Below are 24,458 nucleotides of genomic sequence, written 5' to 3'. Positions count from 1 at the left end.
TATTCCCGCTATGTTCCCATTCCCCATAGGAAATATTCCTTCCTTCCCTGTATTCTCTGTGCACCAACAGCATGGAAGCATGGAAAGAGTACATGCATGAATCATTCAACAAGTATTTACTGAGCTCCTACTGGGTGCCAGGTACTATACAAGACAGACACTGGGGTTCAAGGACAAACAACACATGATTTCTGCCTCCAAAGAACTTTCAATTTAATATAGGAGATAAATTTCAATATAATGTGGTGGGTAATAATACAGGCATGTAATAGGATCTCAGAGGGGTACTCAGTCCAACCTGGAGGAGGAGATCCCTGAGCTGGGTGGGCCTTGAAGATCAGCTACAAGGATGGCAAGGGCTCTCCAGGCAGTGGGAACAACAAAGCCACCGCGTTGAAGTATGAGAGAATATGGTCTGTCTCAGAAGCTACGAGTAGTTGGTAATTCAGTTTTTCTCCCTTATTTTTTTCCCTTTTTAATTTTAAAAGAATCCCTTAAAAAGACTGTAAAATGGGAGAAGATAGATTACAGAAAATGAGGCTGAAAAGAAAGGCAGGTCTTAAAAGTCTTGAATGCCAGGCCAAGGAACTTAAATAATTCCATAGTGAGGAAAAGCAGAGATAAATACATAGCTAACATTTATACTCTTATTTTAAAAACACTTTTTAAACTGCAAAAGTTAACACAGACTTAACTTTTAAAAATTCAAACAATTCAGAATTATAAAAGTAAAAAGTAAGATTTTAGTTTTGGGCAGACCACTCTGGCAAGAGTATAGGTTTAAGATTTATAAGATTTTATACAATTTTTAGGTTTATAGATTTAAGGGGGTTGATCAGAGAAAGGGAGGCCAGAGGGAGGCTAGGACAACAGTTTAGGTGAGAGTTAAAGTCGTTCTAAACCAGAGCAGTGTTGGTAGAGACAGAGAGACAGGAGACAGAACTGAGAAATTCTTAGGAAGTCTGACTTTGCCTCTGACTGCTGTGTCTGCAGGCAAGTTACCTTACTTTTCTGAGCCTTCATTTCTTCATCTGAAAAATGGCAATGCCAACATCTAACGTCATAGGATTATTAAGAGGATTAAATGAGATAATCTATGTGAAGATCCTATTAAAACCCGGCTTCAAGTAGGCAATCAACAAACGTGAGTTCCCTTCTCATCCTCTCCCCATTCTCCCCTTAAGAATTATTTATTTCTTTCTCCTCTGGTAGAGTATGAGCTCCTGGAAGGCAGAGACCATTTCTTACTATTGCGGTATCCTCTCAGCATCTGGCACATAAAATATGTTCAATACATGTTTACTGGATGAATAAAGGGTCAGCTAGCTCTACAACCTGAGGAAATCTTGTTTCCACAGGCACAAGCCAACCCTGGCCCTCAGATCAGCTTCCTCAAGATAGGAATGCTCTGATCACAAGTGGGAGAGTGAGCAATGGCATCCAGCAACACTACCCTGGAAAAACACCTGAGAGAGAGCATAACTCCTGCTGAGTGAGAATAAGAAGCATCATTAGCTAGATGTCCTTTGTCCTATAGAAAAGGAACCAGTGTGTGACTGACTTCCACCCATTTGGCCTTCTCAGGGTGACAGAAGCAGAAATGATGCTTTTAAGAAGCAGTGAGGCTCTCTGCAGCCTTCATGTGCTTCCTTGTCAGCCGTACTGCTGTTGCACTGCTGTCAATGTTCCTTTGTGTAAGACAGACACTGGCGGGGTTTCATTTCTTTCTTGACGCCCCATCCAGGTTTCCCTAAGCCCTGGATCAACTGAGATGGCCTCTTGAGTTAGGTGATGGCTTAGGAATCTCAGACCCCATACATCATATGGTCACAGACCTCTGTCTCCTCAGGCACCTATTTTCAAGGCAGGGCCTATTACTATCTGGGGGGATGCAGGCTTTCTTGATATTCCACTGTTTTCACTAAGGGCAGTGATGCGATAGGAGAGGTGAATGTCTGAAATAATTCACACCAAGATGCTTTTGCTAAGGAAGATCACTAAAATGGCATTTTGACAGAGGTTCTTATGGGAGCTGGAATGGCACTAGACAAATGCAGAGCCTATCCAAGCATCTGCCCTTCTCATATCTCGGCTCCAAGCAAACAAAGTCAACTTAATTCAGAATGAAATCCAAACCCATGCATGTACCCCACCCAAGGCAGTCTTATTCATTCTTATCAATTAAAAAAAAAAATTACAGTTGAGCTGGCTTTCCCTCAGCTCCAAAACAGACTGGGTTAACCCCCATTCTTCCTCCTAGAGAAGAATGGCTCCAGCTACAATTTGTGTCACTGTGTTCACACAGCTTGCAAAACTCCCAATACCCCAGAGACTACAGAAGTAATTTGTACCCTGAACTTGGAACTGGGGGCTTGCAGCACAATTAAATGTGTACCAAGGCAGACAAGTCAGCCAGAATCTCTCTGAATTCATGTTTGCTTTACTTCTCTTTGGGAAGAAAAGTGGGGGGCGGGGGGGAGGCTGTTGGGTAGATAAAGACTATTGGCACATTTGAGGCTTCAACAAAGTCAGGCTACATCGAATAGCTTTGTGCAATTACAGGCACATTCCCCAACCCAAGATACTGCTCTGTGAACCTCCCACTTTACACACAGAGAATTCTGCTCTGTCATTCCATCTGCAGTTTCTGCTGCAGCCCTTCCTGCCACCCTTCCCACAGATTTCTTTTGAAGCAGGTGGAGGGGGAGGGGGAGGGAACCTAGAGGGTGGTGGTAGATGAAGAAAGGGTTGAGGGGAAGAATCTGTACCAAAAAGGAGCCTCTCTTTGGGGAGGGGGTGGGAGTGGGATAAATTTTCGCACTACCTAGGGAAGGCAGATGGGGGAGAAATAGGAACACGGAGGAGAAGGAAACAAAATAAAGAGCACCAACGACCCCTGAGGGCAAAGCACAGGCTCTCTGCGGCACTCACTCAGGCTGCCCAGCTGTCGGATGACATTTGCCAGGGTGATGTTGGTCATGCATTCCAGCTCGCTTCTAACGCTAGGCAACGTCTGACGGCACAGGTGCCTTGGCTCGATGTTCCTCGTTACTAACGGCATGGTGGACCTGCTTCAGGCAACGTTCTGAATGATGAAAAACAACCTAAAAAAGAAATAACAGGAAAGTATTACTCAACCACAAATTCCAGGCACACCAGGGCTGTGTGAGTCTTTTTTCCTTTTGTTTTGCTCTGATCTGAACAGCTTTAAAAATCTTCTATCTTTTTTCTGTTTTAAGCCCTCCCTTACCCCTACCACCCCTTTTAAAGGTTTGCCATCAGAGGCTTGCTGGATAAGTTTAGAAATTCTGAACTGGTGTCTGCTGACTGAGGGTACACAGGCAGCATAAAAACCTAAAAACCTTAAAAAAACAACTATGCTCCAACTAACAAGAGTCTGCAGAGGCAGGGACGCATGGTAAGAAAACAGCCCATTCAGCAGGTCCTGGATGGTATAGATTCTAACCTTGGGGGGTCCACAACCAGAGCAGATCAGATTCCAGATAATCAATTATAAGAATCAAAAAAGAGCTTTTGTCATCTGACAGTCTCCACAATGAAATTAAGTTGCCAATAGTGATTCTACTGATCTGCAACAGGACATAACTTCTCCAGTCCTTCCCTGATGGAGGACTGTTAATGTACAGCTAAATACTGCCAGTATCTATTAACACTACCAAAGTTTAGTCTGTAAATTGACAGAATGAAAGAATATGAAGGAAAATTTTACACGTTCAATGTATCAAACATGATGCCAAGCACCCTGTGCTGTAAGATTCCCTAGTCCCTTCTCTTCTACCCACAGCTCCCTTTCTCTCTCCCATCCGGTTCAACACACCTGGGCCAAAAGGCTCTTGAGACAGCAGGAAGTGGAGCAGATCCGGAAACCTTCCACTTACTGTTTCTTATCCTGTCGGCTGAGCCCCTTTCCCTAGGAAATCCCCCAGCACTTTAGGTTCATGCTGAGCTATTGTTTTAGAGTTAGATTACCAAATTCCTAGCTTTACAAGGACAGGAGGAGGTTTTTTTATCCAACAAAATGGATATGACTACAGCCAAGGCACATCGGGCTGGAACTGTTTCCCTATCTTGTGAAACTAAAGAAATTTAAAACAGCCTAATGGTTTTTGTGCTAGGGAAGATGGCAAATTAAATGGTAAAGCACAAAGGTAACATACCCAAGTCCCCAAGATTGCAAATTCCTCTTTAAAAAAACAAAAAACAAAAAAACAACCCACAGAGGTTTACTTACATCAAATCTCAAAACACCAGCTCATCACCAAAAAAGTTGACTGTGAATACGAAATGCTTAAACCAAGCTAAACATCATAGATCTTAAAAGTGAACCAACATATTGTCTGACCAAAAGAAAAAAAAAAAAAAGCCCTTCAGGCTCAGAGAGGGAGTAGAACCCTTTGGAACAGACTGCTCCTTGTTATGGACATTCTGATCTGCTAAGAGTAAAAATAAAACAGGAAGCCAGCAGCTTGGGGAACAAGATTTCCTGTCACCAACAGCAACAGCCTAAGAACCAAGAGAATCAGCTGTTTGCTCATAACTTAGAACCTCCCTTTAATAGTCACTGTGTGGCAGCTGTTCCTATCTTTGGGGTGCAGAGGTGTTTCCTGAATGTTTGTCTACTGTCTAAGGAAATCATTTTCATTCTGTTCCTCAGCTAAGTTCCCCTTTGACTAAACAGGTTTTCTAATCCAAACTCTGGACTTTCCCTCCCAGTCTACCTCTTCTCCTCTTTTACATAATCTAAAGGGTACTGGGTACTAACATGCAAGCTTTATTAACTCATACTGAAAAGAGAGTTTAGAACAGCAAAGGAGGCAAGGTGTTACAAATAAAAGAACCTCACAGGACTCTGCATCCTCTGAATGCCCTTAGACTCCCAAACTTGAAGCTTTTAGGAAGAACCAGAAATTCAGGGGTACAGCCAGAGATGAGTGAAAATAGCCATTATGGCTCCCTCCATTAGCAATCATTTCAGAACTTGTTCTAGCTTCTTAGAGGAGCTACAGGAGCCAGATCCCCTTGAAATTCTGCACTGAATGGCCACTGACAGGGCATTCCAGACATTCTCTTTGGACACCTAATGGAAACTGGATTCCAGATGGCTAGGTAAATGTCAGATTGGAGGTGGAGCTGGGGAAGCCACTCTGACACCTTGGTACTTTAGCATTTATGCTTTCCCAAGTACCTTGGGTTAAGTGGACACAAATGGAGTCAACTCTATGTCTTCTGGGGTGGGGGAACCAAGTTTTCAATAGCAAGATAGCTACCTCTTGCCAAAAAAAGCCAGCTCCCACAACCAGCTAGAGTACTCAAGAAATTACAATATGTCAGTATCTATCAAGACAAAACAATTAGAAAAGTGAATCTGCTACTAAAAAAAAAGTCATTTTATATGTTTCAGAGTCACCAGAGAAAGACAAGATTCCCTATTATATGGAATTACCTGCATCACTGCTCATTTTTCTTTTGGATAATCAAGGTTAGTTGTATTATGCCAAAGAAGTACGGAATTACGCATGATCTGAACCACAATACTAATTTGACCAAGAAAAATAAAACCCTCTATTCCAGTGAAGATAAACTTAGAAATGGGGCAAAGACTTCCAAGGCTCTTGACTCAACTCAGCTTCAAGTTGTGTAGTTGAGACATACTTCCCTTGCCCTGAGTCTTGACACCTTACTAACTGTGTTATCTTGGGCAATTTTCCTAGAGACATTAAATAAGGTAACATGTATAAAATGTCCACTACAGGGCTAAGAAAAAAGGTAGTTATTTTTAGTTCCATGGACCTCAGGCAAATCCTCCTGTAAAATCAATTTTATTCATTGACAAATATTTTAAAACACTTTTAACAATGGACATATTATGCAGTAGAATACAATATTCACATAAATTTAAAGATGAAACCCTAGGGGCTCCCCTGGTGGCGCAGTGGTTAAGAATCCGCCTGCCAATGCAGGGGACACGGGTTCAAGCCCTTGTCTGGGAAGATCCCACATGCCGTGGAGCAACTAAGCCCGTGTACCACAACTACTGAGCCTGCGCTCTGGAGCCCGCGAGCCACAACTACTGAAGCCTGCTCACCTAGAGCCCGTGTTCTGCAACGAAAGAAGCCACCACAATGAGAAGCCTGTGCACCGCAAGGAAGGGTAGCCCCCGCTCGCCACAACTAGAGAAAACCCGCATGCAGCAACAAAGACCCAAAGCAGACAAATAAAATAAATTTATAATAAATAAATAAATAAGTGTGTGTGTGTGTGTATTTTAAAAAATAATAATAAAGTTGAAACCCTAGACTTCAATGAAATTTGTGGGGGTTTTTTCTGGAGATTGCTCCCAGCCATGCTTCTGGACCTCTTGAAGAACATACATTCTCTCTCTCCTCTGCTCTTTTATACTGGGTTCCTCATCTGAACCACAGAACAAAGAAAAGAATTTGAGTGACTATTTCCTCAATTCTCTTCAAGAGTGTAAACAACTAGGACCATTTCAGAGGCACTGGAAAAAAGTTAATACATTATATACAATGGATGCCTAATAACACTAGGGTTTAATTTTCTTATGGGAATGCAGTTGAGAAAAGCTCATCTATCATCAGTAGTCATTTAGTGGAAAATTTGTGGAGCACTGGGTGTTGACGAACCACTAAATTAAGGAAGTGACATGGGCAAATCTGCATTTTTAGATAAATCATTCTAACCGAAGTAGGAAGCTGTATTTGGGCAGGAGAAGACTGGAGGTAAGAAGACCAGTTGGGAAACTCTTCCCAGGCTGAGAAGCAGACAATAGAAATGGAGAGGCCCACCACAGCTAGCAAATATGAACTGAGAAACCACAGACAGGCTGCAGGGGTGAGTCCAACCCTTCAGGCCTATCTGTAGCTCTCTCCTGATAGCTTTGTACAGTTATACTCACAAAGTGATAAAATGATGTTTCTTTATTAAAAGTATTATGAGGGAGTTCCCTGGTGGCCTAGTGGTTAGGATTTGGCACTGTCACTGCTGTGGCCTGGTTTCGATCCCTGGCGGGGGAACTGAGGTCCTGACTTTTATAAAAAATTTAAAAAAAATAAAAGTATTATGAAAAGAGCTAAATGTTAGTGCCAGTAATGAAAAGAAAGTGAAGAAAACCAAGAAAGTAGTCGTTCTTGGCTGGAAAAAGAAGTTTGGACACATGAAAGTGGAATGCCCTGTCTTTATAGAATCAGTAAAGTTCTTTTTCAGTTATACTTTATTTTGATTAGGGAAATTATATGCTACAGTGATATTTGCTAACTTGGGAGTCTGAGAAGGTCTTACCTTGGGGGATGTTACATAGGAGAGGAATTAAATTAGAACCACTGAGAAGATAAAAGTTACAGGGAAGTAGATTTCAATTAAGTTAGTTCCTTTTAATTAGAGCTGCTCTGTATTAGAATGGGTTCTCTTCAGAAGTTATAAGCTCCCCAGTATCATCCTCTGGATACCAGCTATTGGGCATGTCGGGGGAGAGATTCTTAGACTGTAAGAAGATGATGTTGAGAGATCAGACTGGATGACTTCTACAATGCCTTTTAAATCAAAGATGATATAATTCTCACTCTGGGCTTCAGTTTCCTCATCTGCAAAATAAAGAGACTAAGCTAGATGATCTTTAAGAAGTTCTAAAATTCCTGGATTTGCTTCTACCTAAGCTGCCATAACCTCTTCACTTGGCCAACAGCCACCTGCATTCTGAACAGAAGGCCAGAGGGAGGTCTAGGGACTGTAGAGAAGGGCGGATCATGACCATGAATCAAACCCTTTGCCAGATCTAGATTCATCTAGTTACCAGGACGGCTAGGATCCAGAATGGTAAAAAGGACATTCCAGACAGAGCCCTGGGGTTAAGTTATTTACACTCTGGGAGCCTCCCAAGCCCATCTGGGAGTTGGCTACCCAAAGAAGTCCAAAGGAAAAACTGGCTTTGGACCAGTTCCAGATATCCAGCCAGACTCAGCAGCAACCCCCATCTTTACCCCTGGCTATTTTCAGCCTAAGAAACTTGAGAATGAGTCTGAGAATAAATAAAAGACTTCAGGCATCCCCTCCTAGCTATGGCCTGGAGTACACTGACCAGTCTAGACTGCCAGTATCATTATGGGATTCATGCTTTGAATTGGAAACTGGATGAGGTGTTCTTTGAGGTCCCTTCATAACAGTAAGATTCTACAAGTCTTTATATTTGAAGTTATCATGAAATATTTATATATCACATTTGGTCAGTGTAAAGGCAAAAGGATACTTTGACATGTGCCCTACACTCTGAACCCTCAACTCTGTTCCCAACAGCCTGTAGCAGGAGTGGGGTGAAGTAGGTGAGAGGTAGGGATTGGGAGGGTGGAAGAAGGTAATAAAGGAAGGCTGCATGTGAGAGGGAGGATGCACTCATCTGTACCCTACACTCTGAATTCCTATTATCACCAGGACAGAAAACAGATGACTGCTCATTCTGGCAATGATATGTACTACTAGCTATTTATTATAAATAAATAAACAATGCTTCATTTAGAGCCACGGTCACTGATAACACCTGCAGATTTCTATGGCCACATCCAAAAGCAAGTATATCTGAGCTACAGCAAAAACCGTAACAACAGAAATGCTTCTCAAGGCAGTTCCTCTTTGAAACATACCCCCAAAATGCTGATCAGCAGTAGCAGGGGATGAGAACATGTGGGGATATTGTATGTGTGGCAATTAGGACTTCTGCTTTCACTTCAGCATTTCCCACTGTTCTATAGTTAACAGCACTTTGGATGGGGGCATATGAGAAGAGCTTTGCTTTGTAGGCCAGTTTCCTCTTTCAAGAGATAAATTTCTTTATGTTAAAGAATGTATATTTCACAGCAGTTCAAGAATCTCAACTGAGGGCTTCCCTGGTGGCGCAGTGGTTGAGAGTCTGCCTGCCAATGCAGGGGACACGGGTTCGAGTCCTGGTCTGGGAAGATCCCACATGCCGCGGAGCGGCTGGGCCCGTGAGCCACAATTACTGAGCCTGTGCGTCTGGAGCCTGTGCTCCACAACAAGAGAGGCTGCGATAGTGAGAGGCCCGCACACCGCGATGAAGAGTGGCCCCCACTTGCCGCAACTGGAGAAAGCCCTCACACAGAAATGAAGACCCAACACAGCCATAAAAATAAATTAATTAATTAAAAAATAAAAATAAAAAAGGAGCAGGAGAGAGGGGAGGATTATCCTATAAAAAAAAAAAAATTCTTAAAAAAAAAAAAAAAGAATCTCAACTGAAAAGTCAAATAATCATTTGACTTCAAAATAATACACAACACACAGGTTTACTGTAATCTAAGTCTGTCTGTTAAAATGTTTAAAGAAGTATGAATTTACTGTTGCATATAGCAGCCCTCACTATCATGCAACAATCACGAGGAGGAATGCCTCATTATAGACTTAAGCACCTACCCACTTCCTATTGAAATACAGGGTGGGGCTAAACCTACAAATATAACCAGACTCTCTCCAAACATAAGAAGTTACTGACAAATCAGTTTAGGTCACTAGAGTAATGTTCAAAAGAGCTAGCAAGACAAATGGAACTCCTAGGGTGGACAAAGAAACTATCTGACTGGGAGAACCAAGAAAAAAAGCTTATCTGTGATCTAAAACCAGGAGAAATTTCCAATTTCATAAAGGAATGATACCAGCTATGGACCTACATTCAATAAATGTAAAGCTCCTTCTTGTCCTAATTTGGCTTTGGGAAAGCAGCCCAGGGAAACAGGACTTCCAAACTACAGTATCTTACTCCTTGAACACACTGTATATCATGGACCATTCACATCTGGTAATTCCATAACTTTCTGTTATCTTTTGGGAGCAATACCACCTTTTGTTCTTACTTTTATTACTCTTCAGGCTCTAACCATAGCTTTGCTCTTAAAGCTAAAATTGGGGGATAACTTTTACTTCAAAATTAGTTTCTTCTAGTATCAACTATTCCATAGAAAACTCCTTTTATTTTTAAATTTATTTATTTATTTTTGGCTGCGCTGGGTCTTCGTTGCTGCACGCGGGCTTTCTCTAGTTGCAGCGAGTGGGGCTACTCTCCATTGCGGTGCGCAGGCTTCTCATTGCTGTGGCTTCTCTTGTTGTGGAGTACAGGCTTTAGGCGCGCCGGCTTCAGTAGTTGTGGCACGCAGGCTCAGTAGTCGTGGTGCACAGGCTTAGTTGCTCCGCGGCGTCTTCCCGGACCACGGCTTGAACCCGTGTCCCCGGCGTTGGCAGGCGGATTCTTAATCACTGTGCCACCAGCGAAGCCCGAAAACTGCCTTTTAAATGGCCAAAATTAGACTCCCTTTTTAGTAGGATCTGTCTGGTTGTCCAAAAGAAAACACACTTAAACTGTGAGTTGGAAACCTGGATTCTAGTTCTTAGTCTAATGATGACTAGCAATTGGGGAAAAACTTTTAATTCACCTTTCTAGTTCGGCTGTGAGCTGCACTAAAAAAAATGCTTGAGAGGAGCTATACGAAACTGAGATTTTGTTTGCAAAGTATTCTGAGCTCCAAAGAAATGATTTATTAACGTAAAATATTTCCTGGATCTCCACCTTTGCCCAAGTTCCCTGTTCTAAGACCCCAATTACACAGGGTCTACAATGTTATCACTGATAACTTCCAGTAACAGACACAAAGTTCATTCTACTTTCTCAACCTAATGCCAATTTCTAGCAATACCTAATTCACCAAAATGGAATGGTCTAGGGGACTTCCCTGGTGGCGCAGTGGTTAAGAATCCGCCTGCCAATGCAGGGGACACGGGTTCGAGCTCTGGTCCGGGAAGATCCCACATGCTGCGGAGCAACTAAGCCTGTGCGCCACAGCTACTGAAGCCTGCGCGCCTAGAGCCCATGCTCCGCAACAAGATAAGCCACCACAATGAGAAGCCAGCACATCGCAATGAAGAGTAGCCCCCGCTCGCCGCAACTAGAGAAAGCCCTTGTACAGCAAGGAAGACCCAACGCAGCCAAAAATAAAAAAATAAATTAAAAAATTTTAAAAAATGGAATGGTTTGAAATACCCCAAACTATCCATCTAAAAGGGCTTACTTTTGATCCAGCAATTCCACTCCTGAGTATTTATCCAAAGGGGAAAAAAAAACCCCACTAATTCGAAAAGATATCTGGGGCTTCCCTGGTGGCGCAGTGGTTAAGAATCTGCCTGCCAATGCAGGGGACACAGGTTCGAGCCCTGGACTGGGAAGATCCCACATGCTGCGGAGCAACTAAGCCCATGTGCCACAACTACTGAGCCTGCGCTCTAGAGCCCGCGAGCCACGACTACTGAGCCTGCGTCCCACAATTACTGAAGCCTGCGCACCTAGAGCCCGTGCTCTGCAACAAGAGAAGCCACGACAATTAGAAGTCTGTGCACTGCAATGAAGAGTAGCCCCCTCTCGCCACAACTAGAGAAAGCCCATGCACAGCAACGAAGACCCAACACAGCCAAAAATAAAAACAAATAAATAAATAAATTTATTAAAAAAAACGAAAAAGATATCTGCACCTCTAAGTTCATTGCAGCATTATTTACAATAGCCAAGATATGGAAGCAACCCAAGTGCCCATCAATAGATGAACAGATAAAGAAGATGCGATATGGGACTTCCCCGGTGGTCCAGTGGTTAAGAATCTGCCTTCCAATGCAGGGGACGCAGGTTCGATCCCTGGTCAGGGAACTAAGATCCCACATGCTGTAGGGCAACTAAGCCCACGCTGCAACTACTGAGCAATTGAGCCACAACTAGAGAGCCTGCATGCTGAAACTACAGAGCCCACATGCCACAACTACTGAGCGCCTGAGCCACAACTAGAGAGAAGCCTGTGCGCCCCAATGAAAAGATTCTGCATGCTTGACCTGATGCAGCCAAAAATAAAATAAAAAAATATTAAAAAAAAAAAAGAAAAAAAAAAGAATGAAATCTTGCCTTTGCAACAACATGGATGGACCTAGAGGGTATTATGCTAAGTGCAATAAGTCAGACAAATACTGTATGATTTTACTTATATATGGAATCTAAAAAACAAATGAACAAACGTAACAGAAACAGGGAGTTACCCGGTGGTCTGTGGTTAGGATTCGGTGCTTTCACTGCTGTGACCCAGGTTCAATCCCTGGTCGGGAAACCAAGTTCCCACAAGCTGCATGGCGGGGCCAAAAAAAAAAAAAGTAACAGAAACAATTACAGATACAGAGAACAAACAGGTGGTTGCCAGAGGGGAGGGGGGAAGAAAGAAATAGGTGAAGGAGGGACTTCCCTGGTGGTCCAGTGGCTAAGACTCCATGCTCCCAATGCAGGGGACCTGGGTTCGATCCCTGGTCAGGGAACTAGATCCCACATGCTGCAACTAAGAGTTCTCATGCTGCAACTAAAGATCCTGCATGCCGCAACTAAGACCTGGCACTGCCAAATAAATAAATAAATATTAAAAAAAAAAATACTAACTCACAAAACAAAACAAAGTATCAAATCTCAACCAAAAAAAAAAAACAAACTCAACAAATCAGCTCACAAGATTATTAGAAATGTGTCAATAGCTCACATAAGCCCTAATAAAGTCTTATTTTTAAGAGCTTCCCTTATTTATAGCCAATAACAGAAAAGTGTGATCACCAGTTGATAGTGGTCAAAAATTTTAGATGAGGATAGATACAAAATGCATTCCTCTCCAAGTACATGCGCTTGAGTAGCTGGGAGGAAGCCTAACCTGGACATGTGCTACCGTATGGGAACACGCAGTGGGGTTTTTTTGTTGTTGTTTTTTTAATTTATTTTATTTATTTATTTTTGGCTGCGCTGGGTCTTTGTTGCTGTGTGCGGGCTTTCTCTAGTTGTGGTGAGCGGGGGCTACTCTTCGTTGCAGTGCGTGGGCTCTAGGCATGCGGGCTTCAGTAGCTGTGGCACATGGGCTCAGTAGTTGTGGCTCACAGGCTCTAGAACACAGGCTCAGTAGTTGTGGCGCACGGGCTTAGTTGCTCCGCGGCATGTGGGATCTTCCCGGACCAGGGCTTGAACCCGTGTCCCCTGCATTGGCAGGCAGATTCTTAACCACTGCACCACCAGGGAAGCCCCACACAGTGGGTTTTTATGGAAGTGTCTAATCCCAGTTTACTACCTTACCCAGGGATGGAGAAAATGGGGCTAGGATGTAACCTTTCTTTCCTGGTTCTTGCAAGTATTCTACTGCACTGGGTTAAGCTCCCTACAGACAAGGCACTGGAGCACCCACCGGTGGATTAGATACAGAGGCAAGTTTGAAAATGAGGGAGGAAGGAGATAATCAGGGCCAAACAGCACGTCAGGCACTGAGTAAGTCTCATTTCAACCTGCTAGCTCTCTAACTATGCGTGTTAGTCTCTATGATACTTCTCTTCATATTTCAAGCTTCTCTCTGCAGTAACTACTCCGTCTCTGGGATAAAAAGGCCAAAAAAGAAACCAGTTTTACACAAATGAGAAAGGCCAGGGGGAAAAAGGTATAGAGAAACAACAAAAAAGGAAATTCAGCAAAATGTTTCGCTGACAGCTCAGGGCAATACACAAACACACCGTGTGGTCATGGAGCAGACAGAAGCAGTAGTCCTGGATGTGACTGTTAATATACTAACTTAAGTGAGGAGAGAGACCTAGCAATCACAACTACATCTGAACACCAGGGAGTGGAATTATGAAGCAAACTGCCATGAAATTCCACATCAACTATTCTATTCTGCCAGCTGTAACAAGAATTCATTGCTGAAAAAGGGTCACACACTCATCTATCACTAACAGCCAAGCTGCCAGCAACTAAGAGCAGCAAAGGGCAGCTGTACATCTACTTCCTCTCACAAGGTCTACTCACCATTCAAAACATGGGATTTATAAGGAAAAGTCCTTGAACAGAGTGAAAAGTAAGTGCCCATTTCTTTTCTTTCTACCCTCAGTTTACTAGGTTACCAAAGCCCTCAAAACCTAATAAGCAGTGATGTAGAGCAGCAAGAGCATGGACATTAGAGAAAGAGGTGTGGATGTCAACCCACTACTGCCAAATTTCAGCTTTGGGACCTTGGCAAGCAGTCAATCTCTTAGTCTTTTTCCTAATCTGTTAAAATTAGTACAATGATCCTTAGTTTTTAAGGTTGTTGTGAAGAAAAATGAAATGATGCATGTATAAAATGCTTAACATAGTACCTAGCTCAGAATAATTACAATAATAGTAGTAGTGACTGTAATAGTAGTACTAGTAGTAGCAGCAGCAGCAGTAATAGAAGTACTAATTCTACATCTATCTAGCACTTAGTTCTGGCACATAGTTAACCATTAAACAACACTATTAATAAGCTTCAGGTTGTATAAATGGCTAATTACTAATTATAGCACCCTTATCAATCAATGAATATTTATCAAGTAGACACTAGAAAACACAAAGAAATATAAAATCTCTCCCCTGACTCTAAGAGCTTATAATTTAATTGAGACAGATAAAACAGTTAAGTAACAACATAGCAAACAGAAGTTCAGTTATCAAACGAATGATGCAATGATGACAATAGAAAGGATGAAAAGATCACTTTGAACTGAACAGACTTCCTGGAATAAAGATCTGAACTGGGCAGGATCTGGATATAAAGAATAAAGAAGGGAAGTTTTCTAGGAAGTCTTGAATTCTACCACTAAGAATTTACGGAAAAGTCACAATTCTAATGGGCTTTTATGGTATTTCATCAAATCTAAAATGCATCATGATTCAAGAAATGTTAAAATGTAGGGAAAATGTACATCTCAGAATCAATGAAATATAATATTTCTTTTTCTACACTATGAGAGGGTGAACAAGATGATCTTTAAAAGTTCTTTCCGGGCTTCCCTGGTGGTGCAGTGGATAAGAATCTGCCTGCCAATGCAGGGGACACAGGTTCGATCCCTGGTCCGGGAAGATCCCACATGCCACGGAGCAACTAAGCCCGTGTGCCACAACTACTGAGCCTGCGCTCTAGAGCTCTAGAGTTTTCTGCATAGCTCCCTCTTTTCCAGAACTCTACCTCACAGCTTCCCTTGAACTACAATTTCTGTCTCTTCAGTTCAGTAAGACTAATGTGCTCTGCTTGGGATCCCCCTCCTTGCTCCATGGTTAGAATATACATCTAGACAGAAAGGGTAATCACGGGGCTCACCTCCTTATTTCCCTTCTCCCAGCGATTAAAGCCACAAGCTTCCAGTTTAAGTCAGAATTGATTTCCACTCTAGTTTTGCAAGGTCCCAAATCATAAAGATGTACTGTAAAATTCTTAAAGTCAGATTAATTTCAATTTATCTTCAATAAGTGTGTACCATGGAGTACTTTTAAAAGGAATAACAGGTATCCTGAAATCAAACAAATAAGAAAGCACTGCAAGTAGGTAGGATATCATCATCATATGCATATAACATATTTGAATAACATTTTTTTTTTTTAATTTGGCTGCGCCGGGTCTTAGTTGCGGCATGCGGGATCTAGTTCCCTGACCAGGGATCAAACCCAGGCCCCCTGCATTGGGAGCGCGGAATCTTAACCACTGGACCACCAAGGAAGTCCCTTGAACAACATATTTAATTAATTTTCTGAATAATCATAATTAATAATGACAGACAATTTCTCTTTTCTTTTTTAAAGTTAATACTCATATAGGTGCTTACCACATTCAAAAATCAATACAGCTTGGTGAACCCAGAGGCAAGTTCAGTCAAGAGACTCAAGGATTCCCTGAGCCACTAGTTAGATATGATTTTGGGCTGGTTAATCTCCCTAAGCCTCATCTGTAAAATGGGGAAAATAAAACCTACCTCACAGGATGGTTCTAAGGATAAAATGAGATAACATACGTAAGCCTTCTACAGAGGTATCTAGCACCCAGTAGGTACTCAATAACTGAGAGCTCTCATTATTGCTAATTCAAAGGAAAGCTGAGTTTGTTTGGACTTACCTCCTAGTGGTAATAAAATAATTTAAGGAGAACAGGTCAAATTAAACAGCACTGAGCATTACACAAAGGGCTCTCCTAATTGGTTCTCTTTTCTTTGGTCTCAGTGGAAACCAAGCAGTAGGTGGGCCTCTTACCTTCTGAAACAGGTTCTCCGGGAGTGTGAAGACAAGTGCTGAGAAAGAAATGGATGGCCTCTGCTTACATTATACCAATTTTAAGGATTAAGACAAAGGGTATCAGTCTTCCAAATCATAGTCAAGAGTCAATTCAATATTTTCACTTTATGTACTTTGAAAGCAAATAGTCTCAAAGGTACTATTATTTGGATTGTGGCATTTCTTAAAAATTAAAAAAAAATTTTTAAAAATCCTTTCATCTTAAAGGCCCAAGGCAAATGTCACCACTTGTAAGAAGTCTTCCTTGACTCTTCTTGTCTGAAGTCATTTCTCCCTCTCTGAAAGTGGCAAAAAGTATGCTGAACCTTTTATGGCAGTCACTACATTCTATATTGTAGCACAGATTTTGGGAGTGTATAATTCTTTAAATATAGGAACTGAAAAACAAAATATCCTTAAACCTAACAGAAACAGTAGTAACAGCAGCAGCTATTGGGAGCCAAGGGTGGGATTCTTAAAACTTCTTTGTATTCTGTAGTGTCTACCGAACATGTGTCAGGTATTCATTCACATTTTCTTGAACAAATCTAATCTTTAAAACACTTCTGAAAGGTTAAGTAGTAGCATTCTGATTTTACAGATGAGAGAACTAAAAAACTAAAAGCAGTTCTGTAACTTTATCAAAGTCACACAGTCAGCTTTTAAACCCACGTCCATCTGTGTCCATGACACCACAATGACTCTTCACAAAACACCCAAACCAAGACTATGCCCGTATTTCTCATTTTCATACACAAGTGCCACCAAACCACAGACCAGTTTCTTCCCCCTTGAAAAAAAGACTACGTGCTAACCTAAGAAAGCCTTCCTGACATATTTACCCTAGAACTGAAATGGTGTTAATGAGAATAACACACTGCTTTCTCCCTCTCTACACCCAGTTTTAGCCAGCTGCTCAGGGGCTTCACATCTTTCACTTTAGACAACATAAACACTGGCTCATTTAAAGTGCCAGCCTCAGATAACATGTTCAGATGCTATTGCTTTTCAAACAAACTCCTGTTTTCAAACAGCTAGGCATCTGGGGTTCTGTCACTTCTGATGGGTTACTTTTACCTACGGGGTCCCTGAAAGTCACTAAGCTTCATTCTCTGTGCACTGTTGAGCTCATGAAATCTTGTCATCATGGACTTTTTTTTTTTTTAAGTGCCTAATCTTTCATCTTCTTTTACAATGAACCACAAAACACATTCCTATGGGTATTTCCTAAACTGTATACAGTAGTCCCCCTTTCTCCAAGGGTGATACATTCCAAGACTCCCCCAAGGATGCCTGAAAGTACTGAACCCTATATATACACGATATTTTTTTTCTTTCCTTGCTAAGTCGAGAACTTTCACCTTTTCACTTAAAGGAAGCACTTTACGGCCTCTCTTTGGCATATCTGAATTGCCAGTATCACTACTCTTGCGCTTTGGGGCCATTATTAGGTAAAATAAGGATTACCTGAACACAAGCACTGCGACACCTCAACAACTGATCTGATAACCGAGATGGCTGCTAAGTGACTAACGGGCAGGTAGCATACACAGCATGGATATGCTGGACAAAGGGATGATTCATGTTCAGGGCAAGATGGAGCAGGATGGTGTGAGACTTCATTATGCTACTCAGAATGGTGTGCAATTTAAAATTTATGAATTGTTTATTTCTGTAATTTTCCATTTAATAATTTTGGGCTGCTGTTGACTTCGGGTGACTGAAACCGTGGAAAGTGAAACTGCAGATAACGGGTGATGACTGTATGTATATTTTAAAATAATATTCTTAAGATGAAAAAAAATTAATTACATGGGACTGAGTGAACTGATGAGGATGATTATAATTTTTGTGACTTTGTTTGAATAAAAAAATAAATTAAATCCCCCCCCCAAAATATAAAATAAAATAAAATAATATTCTTCTGATCATTTTTCTAAAAAGCACAATTGTTTTTCATTTTTAGCCCAAGTAAAGATAATTATATCAGAAATGAGTCTCCCCCCACCAATCTCTTTCTGCATATGGGGAATACTGAAAAGATGTCTTTTTTTAATTATTAAATGTAAATAGCTCATTAAATATAATCCAATTACTTTAATTGTAAAAAGGAAGTAATTACAATATGTACATGTATTCTTGCCTAGTAGGTTTAATATCTTAAATTAATCTTTTCAGCATTAATATTTTAAATTAACCTTTGACGTTAGAAAAATTCAAGACACTGATGTCTATTTTAAATATATATATAAAGCTGTACTTTATGGATCTTTGTTGTGATTTCACCCACAAACAATTTTAGTGGGAAAAGCCCCACTCCCAGAGAGAAGGGTAATTAAATAACACCTGCCCTAACTGAACTGGTATTTCTTGTCTACCATAAATCATGTCAAAGAGTCTGTTTTAAATTCTAATGCCTTCGTGGGACAAAAAGCCAAGAGATGAATTCTGTGGCATTCCAATAATTACAAAAGCTTTACTTAGAAAGACAATTCCAAGCCAAAATTTGTTAGGAGCATCTCTCTGGTATAGTAGCCTACATTTTCCACTACCTAATTTCTATTCTGTTACTAGCAATTATAGTTCCCTGAGACTACCCCCAAGTATTCTTCTCTTGCTCTCTGGTCTAGCCCCTCAAGTTTGCTGTTACAACATTTTCCCTTAGCAGCCATCTGGTTCTTTCATTTTTACTCCTTCTTGGTGACCAAGAGTAAGTAAACTGCGTACCTAAATCTCTATGAACTGCTTTGAAAAGGGGATCTGCCATGGTCTGTGCACTGAATAATTTCTATAAACAGAGGCAAAAGGCTTACACAGATGAGGAATTAAGAAGACTGAGCTTTGTTTTTCTACCTCCTACCAAAATCTATCAATGAGTGTTAAGATATGAATATGTGTTTAGAAAAATTAAAATTGTATTTAGATTAACACAGAACTTTTTTCAAACTTTAGAAATAGCAAGAACTGTATGAATATATATGTTGTACTAGTAACAACTGGGGCTATGTTTGTACAGCACTTTCCCTCCAAAGTAGAAAAGTTCTATTTAAAGTACAAAGAGGGGGACTTCCCTGGTGGCGCAGTGGTTAAGAATCCACCTGCCAATGCAGGGGACATGGGTTTGAGCCCTGGTCCGGGAAGATCCCACATGTCGTGAAGCAACTAAGCCCAAGTGCCACAACTACTGAGCACGCGCACCTAGAACCCGTGCTCCGCAACAAGAGAAGCCACCGCGATGAGAAGCCCGCGAACCTCAACGAAGAGTAGCACCCACTCGCCACAACTAGAGAAAGCCCGCGTGCAGCAACAAAGACCCAGAGCAGCCATAAACAAACAAACAAACAAATAAATAAATAGTTAAAGTACGAAGAGGGACTTCCCTGGCGGTCCAGTGATTAAGAATCCAAGCTTCCAATGCAGGGGGCACGGGTTCGATTCCTGGTCGGGGAACTAAGATCCTGCAAGCCGCGAGGTGCGGCTGAAAAAAAAAAGTACAAAGAAGCATCATGTGTTTTCAGCAACTCTCAAGGATTTCACTGAAATAAATTTTTCTGTTCAGACCCCTGTATTAATGAGCCAAAGGTGCAGCTCTCCCTCACTGATGCGACTTCTCAAAACAAATTAATGAAATGGGTAAGCCTAACCATGACTAACTCCTTTGGTCATTCATACTGTAGCCACGTTGAAGCAGTTCCTGACTACCTAAGGCTGGCTTCTGCTGTCATCCAGGCTAACTATGGAAGGCTACTTTATGGTCCAAAAGGATAGTGACATGGGTCACTGTGGGTTCCCTCATTCCAAACACTGTAATGAATTTTGAACAGTTACCAAGGGTTAGCAGAAGGAATGGAGCCTGATATCTGATGATGCTCACAGAACTCCAGAAGGGCAGTGCCATTAAAAGACAACAAGAAGTAATTTCACAGGTAAAAGGTGTACTAGCAGCCAAAACTAAGCCCCTTTCAAGATTTAAATGATTCAAGTCTCACCTTGGTAACACTGGTATTTTTGTACAAAATATATCTTATTAGGCCAGCCCTTGAAAGTTAAAAGGTGTCTTTAAATGCCTGCTGACCTAAAATTGCCATGTTCCATGCTTTAAAGGGATTGATTTTCTGGAAAAGAACAATAAGATGCCAAATTCTGTTCAATGGAGATCAGAATACTATTTGGTGAACCTATTCTGCACCTGTGAAAGCAAAAGAATAAGACTGGCTCACATACCCCAGAGGGAGGATGGTATTTATGTGGGCTCTGCCTATGACCTCTTTGGCAGCAAATGTAAGAAAGTCCTTTTTTGAGGCTAAGGGGCGGATGCAGGACTTTCAACTACCCATTCAAGCCGGTTACGATTCCCCTCCTCCATAATTAAGTTCCCTTTCCCACTCTCCATGCATGCATGAATTGCAGTGACATTGACGTGGGGGTCTGACATTCGTCTTTGAAGGTCATTTAAATTCTCCTCCTTCCAAGCTGCCTTAAAAGCAATGCATCGTCCTCTCCACAATGCCTGAGTATGGGGTTTGACTAGACGGTACTAAAGTGGAGTTAACCTAAAGAATAAAAGGAAAGAGGGCTCCAAATTCAGGGATCATAAAAAGAACAAACCAAAGAAATAAAACATTAGATAAAACTCAGTTGCTCAAGAGACAACAATAAAAGAAACAGTAAACATCTAACATTAGATGAATGAAAACACTTCTACTGATAACCCTTTTTATTTAGGAAAGTAGAAAAGGTCATTCACAGTATGGTCTCTTTCTCTGGCTCCAGTCTCATCTCCTGTCACATCTTCATATGTACATACCCTTCCCTGAAGTCCCAGGGACCTTCCCATGGCTCCCCATTGCATCACATTCCCTCTTGCCTCCATACTTTTGCTCAAGTCTAACCACCTACCACAACCCCCAACTTGTAGGGTCTTCCAAAACTGAGCTCAAGTGAAACATCTCTTGACATGCCTTGCCCCAAAGGAGCTTGGTGCCCCTCCCCCACACACTCTTTAAAATTTCATAACATCCTGTGCATGCCCATCCCATCACACTGCTTTAAAATGACTGATTTTCTTACTGCTCTCCCACGAGACTGGATTCTTTTTTTTTTTTTAATATTATGGCGTTTTCTGGTTGTTTTTTTTTAAATTTATTTACTTTATTTATTTTTTATTTTTGGCTGCATTGGGTCTTTATTTTTGGCTGTGCGTGGGCTTTTCTCTGGTTGCGGCGAGCAGGGGCCACTCGTTGCGGTGCGCGGGCCTCTCATTGCAGTGGCCTCCCTTGCTGCAGAGCACAGGCTCCGGGCATGCGGGCCCAGCAGCTGTGGCCCACGGGCTCAGCAGTTGTGGCTTGCGGGCTCCAGAGTGCAGGCCCAGTAGTTGTGGCGCACGGGTCCAGTTGCTCCGCGGCATGTGGGATCCTCCCGGACCAGGGCTCGAACCCGTGTCCCCTGCATTGGCAGGCAGATTCTCAACCTCTGCGCCACCAGGGAAGCCCGAGACTGGATCCTTTGAGGCTGGTGATCAGTCATCTATAATCTTAGTGCCTACCACCATACTAGGCACAGAGAGAATGCTCAATAAGTATTTACCAAGTGAATAAAGTTACAGGTAGTGGCTCCTGTGCTTTGGCCCTCACGAAGGTGAGGATGGGGAGAATGTCTGGACCTCCAGTCTTATAGCACTGCTTCCTGAAGGAAGAGAACCCAATCTGAACAGTCCAAGTTTAAACTCTGTTTTAGACTAAGATTCCTAGTAGCTCACCAGATCACAAGACAGGATCTACATACACTCCCCAAGCCCTAGAAAATATCAGGGGTCTAATCGTACAGAGTGAGACGTTAAAAATTAAAAACCAAGGCAAAAATTAAAAAAAAAAAAAAAAAAGCAAGGCCACCCTGACCAACATGAGCAATCTGCCACCTCCCTTCTAGTCACGCACCTCAAAGCTCTTACTTCCTAATGTAAAGAGAGATGAATGATACAGTTATCAGCCAAAGAAGATAAATTTTCTAAAAGGCTAAGGAAGGTTAGAATAGGGTAAGTCATGAAAATCAGCACATGTCCACAGCCTGAAAGAAATCCAGGCTGTTATTAAAATCTCCAGGCACTTGGCCTAAAATGTTAATAAGCCTCTGAACCTTTCCTAGCTTCCCTCCCCTCAATACTTCTTCCCCATCTCATCTACTCACTCACCAGCCTGCCTGCCTTTCTTTCGTTCCCTTCTTTCCTTTCCTTCTTGCATTTATAAATACAGATAGAACTGGTGAGAATTTGTCAAACAAATGACAACTTCAAACTACATGTGGCATTCGTATAAAGTGATAACCAATTATTCGTCTGTTCGTTCATTCATTCATTCATTCATTCAACGAACCTGACATACCAGACACTGTGCCACACACTGGGGATAGAATTCAACACTGCCCCTATTTTCACAAAGCTCAAAAGCTACTGAAGGAGACAAATTAAAAAGGGGAACAATAATACTCAGTGATAAATGTGACCACAAATGTTAAATTCAAGGTGTTATGGAGGCATCCAGCTCAGATCAGGGGTGGAGGGGGTCATTAAGAAAGAGTGCCTTAGGGACTTCCCTGGTGGTCCAGTGGCTAAGACTCCACGCTCCCAATGCAGGGGGCCCGGGGTCGATCCCTGGTCAGGGAGCTAGATCCCACATGCCGCAACTAAGAGTTTGTATGCCGCAACTAAAAGATCCCGCATGCCACAACGAAGATCCCGCATGCAGCAACTAAGACCCCGTGTGCTGCAACTAAGACTCGGCGTGGCCAAATTAATTAAAAAAAAAAAAAAGAGTGTTTTAAAAGACAAAAAGGGTTAGTTAAGAGAAGTTTCAGGTGGAAGGAGCAATGTGTGCAGAGGCAAACAGCGTTCCAAGAACAGCAAATAGCTTGGTGTGGCTGAAGTGCAGGAAGTCACGAGTGGTGAGGCTAATAAGGCAGACAGAAGCCCAGGCACAGAGAGCCTTGTATGCTGCACTATAGCACTTGGAGTGTGCTGAAGGCTACTGGGAACTATTTAAGATTGAGGCCAGAGAGTGACATGATCGGATTTGCATTTAGAAAGCTCTCTCTGGCAGCAATGTGGAGAATGTATTACATGAAGGGGAGAAAGACTGAGGCAGTAATCCAAGTGGAAGCACTTCTAATTGATCGATAGAATCTACAATGGGAAAGTTGCAACATAGGATGATAGAAATTGCTCTATACTGCGTTTGAGACCAGGTTGTCACTGATAAGCTTTCTCTTTTGAACAATTAAATTACTTAATCTCAGTTTTTACATTCTGAAAAATGTGTTTGTGTGTGAAAGCAGAACTGGGGGAACACTAGACTAGAGCAGGTATCACCAAACTTTTCTTAATGCTTTAAAATTTATAGATATAAAATATTACTATTAGCTTTAAAGTCCCCTGCATGTCTCTCCCCAAACCCATCTCCCTCGGTCACCATGAGATAACACTACTCCAAATAGTGATAACTTTATCACATCTTATCTCTAAACATTATATTTTGAGTCTCACATGTTTCTTTATAGGGATCTAATCATAATGTATATTCTGCAATTTTTCACTCTACAATTTGTTGAGATTCATTCATGTTGCTATAGTTGCAATTTACTCATTTCCACGGTTACATAGTGCTCTACTGTATGGCCACACTGTGATTTATTTATCCGATCTAGAGTTGATGGATACTGGGATTTTTACCCAGTTTGGATTTTTTGTTTGTTTTTGCTAATGCCAACAGTGTTGCTATGGACTTTTTTGTACATGTCTCCCACTGCACATGTTCAAGAGTTCTTTAGGGTAGATATCCAGGAGTGGAATTGCTGGGTCAGAGGGTATGCACTTCTTCAATCATGAGATAACGCCAAATCGTTTTGCAAAACAGTTGTACCCATTTACACTACTGTTTGCTGGGTTCTGGTTGCTTCATATCCTAGCTGACATTTTTTGTCAGACTTTAATTTTTGCCCATCTGATAGACACAAAACAGTACATCACTGTAGTTTTAATGTGCATTTCCCTGCTAATGAGGCTGAGCATCCCCAATGCTTTTTGTAGAAAGGAGCTACTTTTTATTTTTCAGAAACCTCTGAAAGCCTAGAATGGCTGGAGGTCATTCAGAATGCTGCCTCCCAACAATGAACAAGATGAAGATTGGTCTCTCTTAGCACTAAGCTAAAACAGTATGACCAAATCTCAGCCACACTGACACCTGACACACAGGCAAACCTGAAATTTTTCATCTGAGAATTGAAGATGAGTTAGAGATTTTAGAAGGAC

General features: G+C 41.7%; 1 protein-coding gene across 2 annotated transcripts in view; it reads right to left on the bottom strand.

Annotated features, from left to right (window-relative positions):
• The window catches only part of WASF2 (WASP family member 2), a 71,290-nt gene that overhangs the window by 18,367 nt on the left and 28,465 nt on the right, over nucleotides 1–24,458 (bottom strand). For both annotated transcript variants that reach the window (XM_082348250.1, XM_082348249.1), the window contains one exon: nucleotides 2,932–3,104. In XM_082348250.1, the coding sequence (XP_082204376.1) occupies nucleotides 2,932–3,061 (130 nt within the window). In that variant the 5' untranslated portion in view covers nucleotides 3,062–3,104. The remainder of the gene's footprint in view (nucleotides 1–2,931; nucleotides 3,105–24,458) is intronic.

The sequence above is a fragment of the Balaenoptera borealis genome, assembly GCF_965194805.1.
Source record: "Balaenoptera borealis genome assembly, chromosome: 1".
NCBI lineage: Eukaryota > Metazoa > Chordata > Mammalia > Artiodactyla > Balaenopteridae > Balaenoptera > Balaenoptera borealis.
This window is presented reverse-complemented; position numbering and strand designations above follow the sequence as displayed.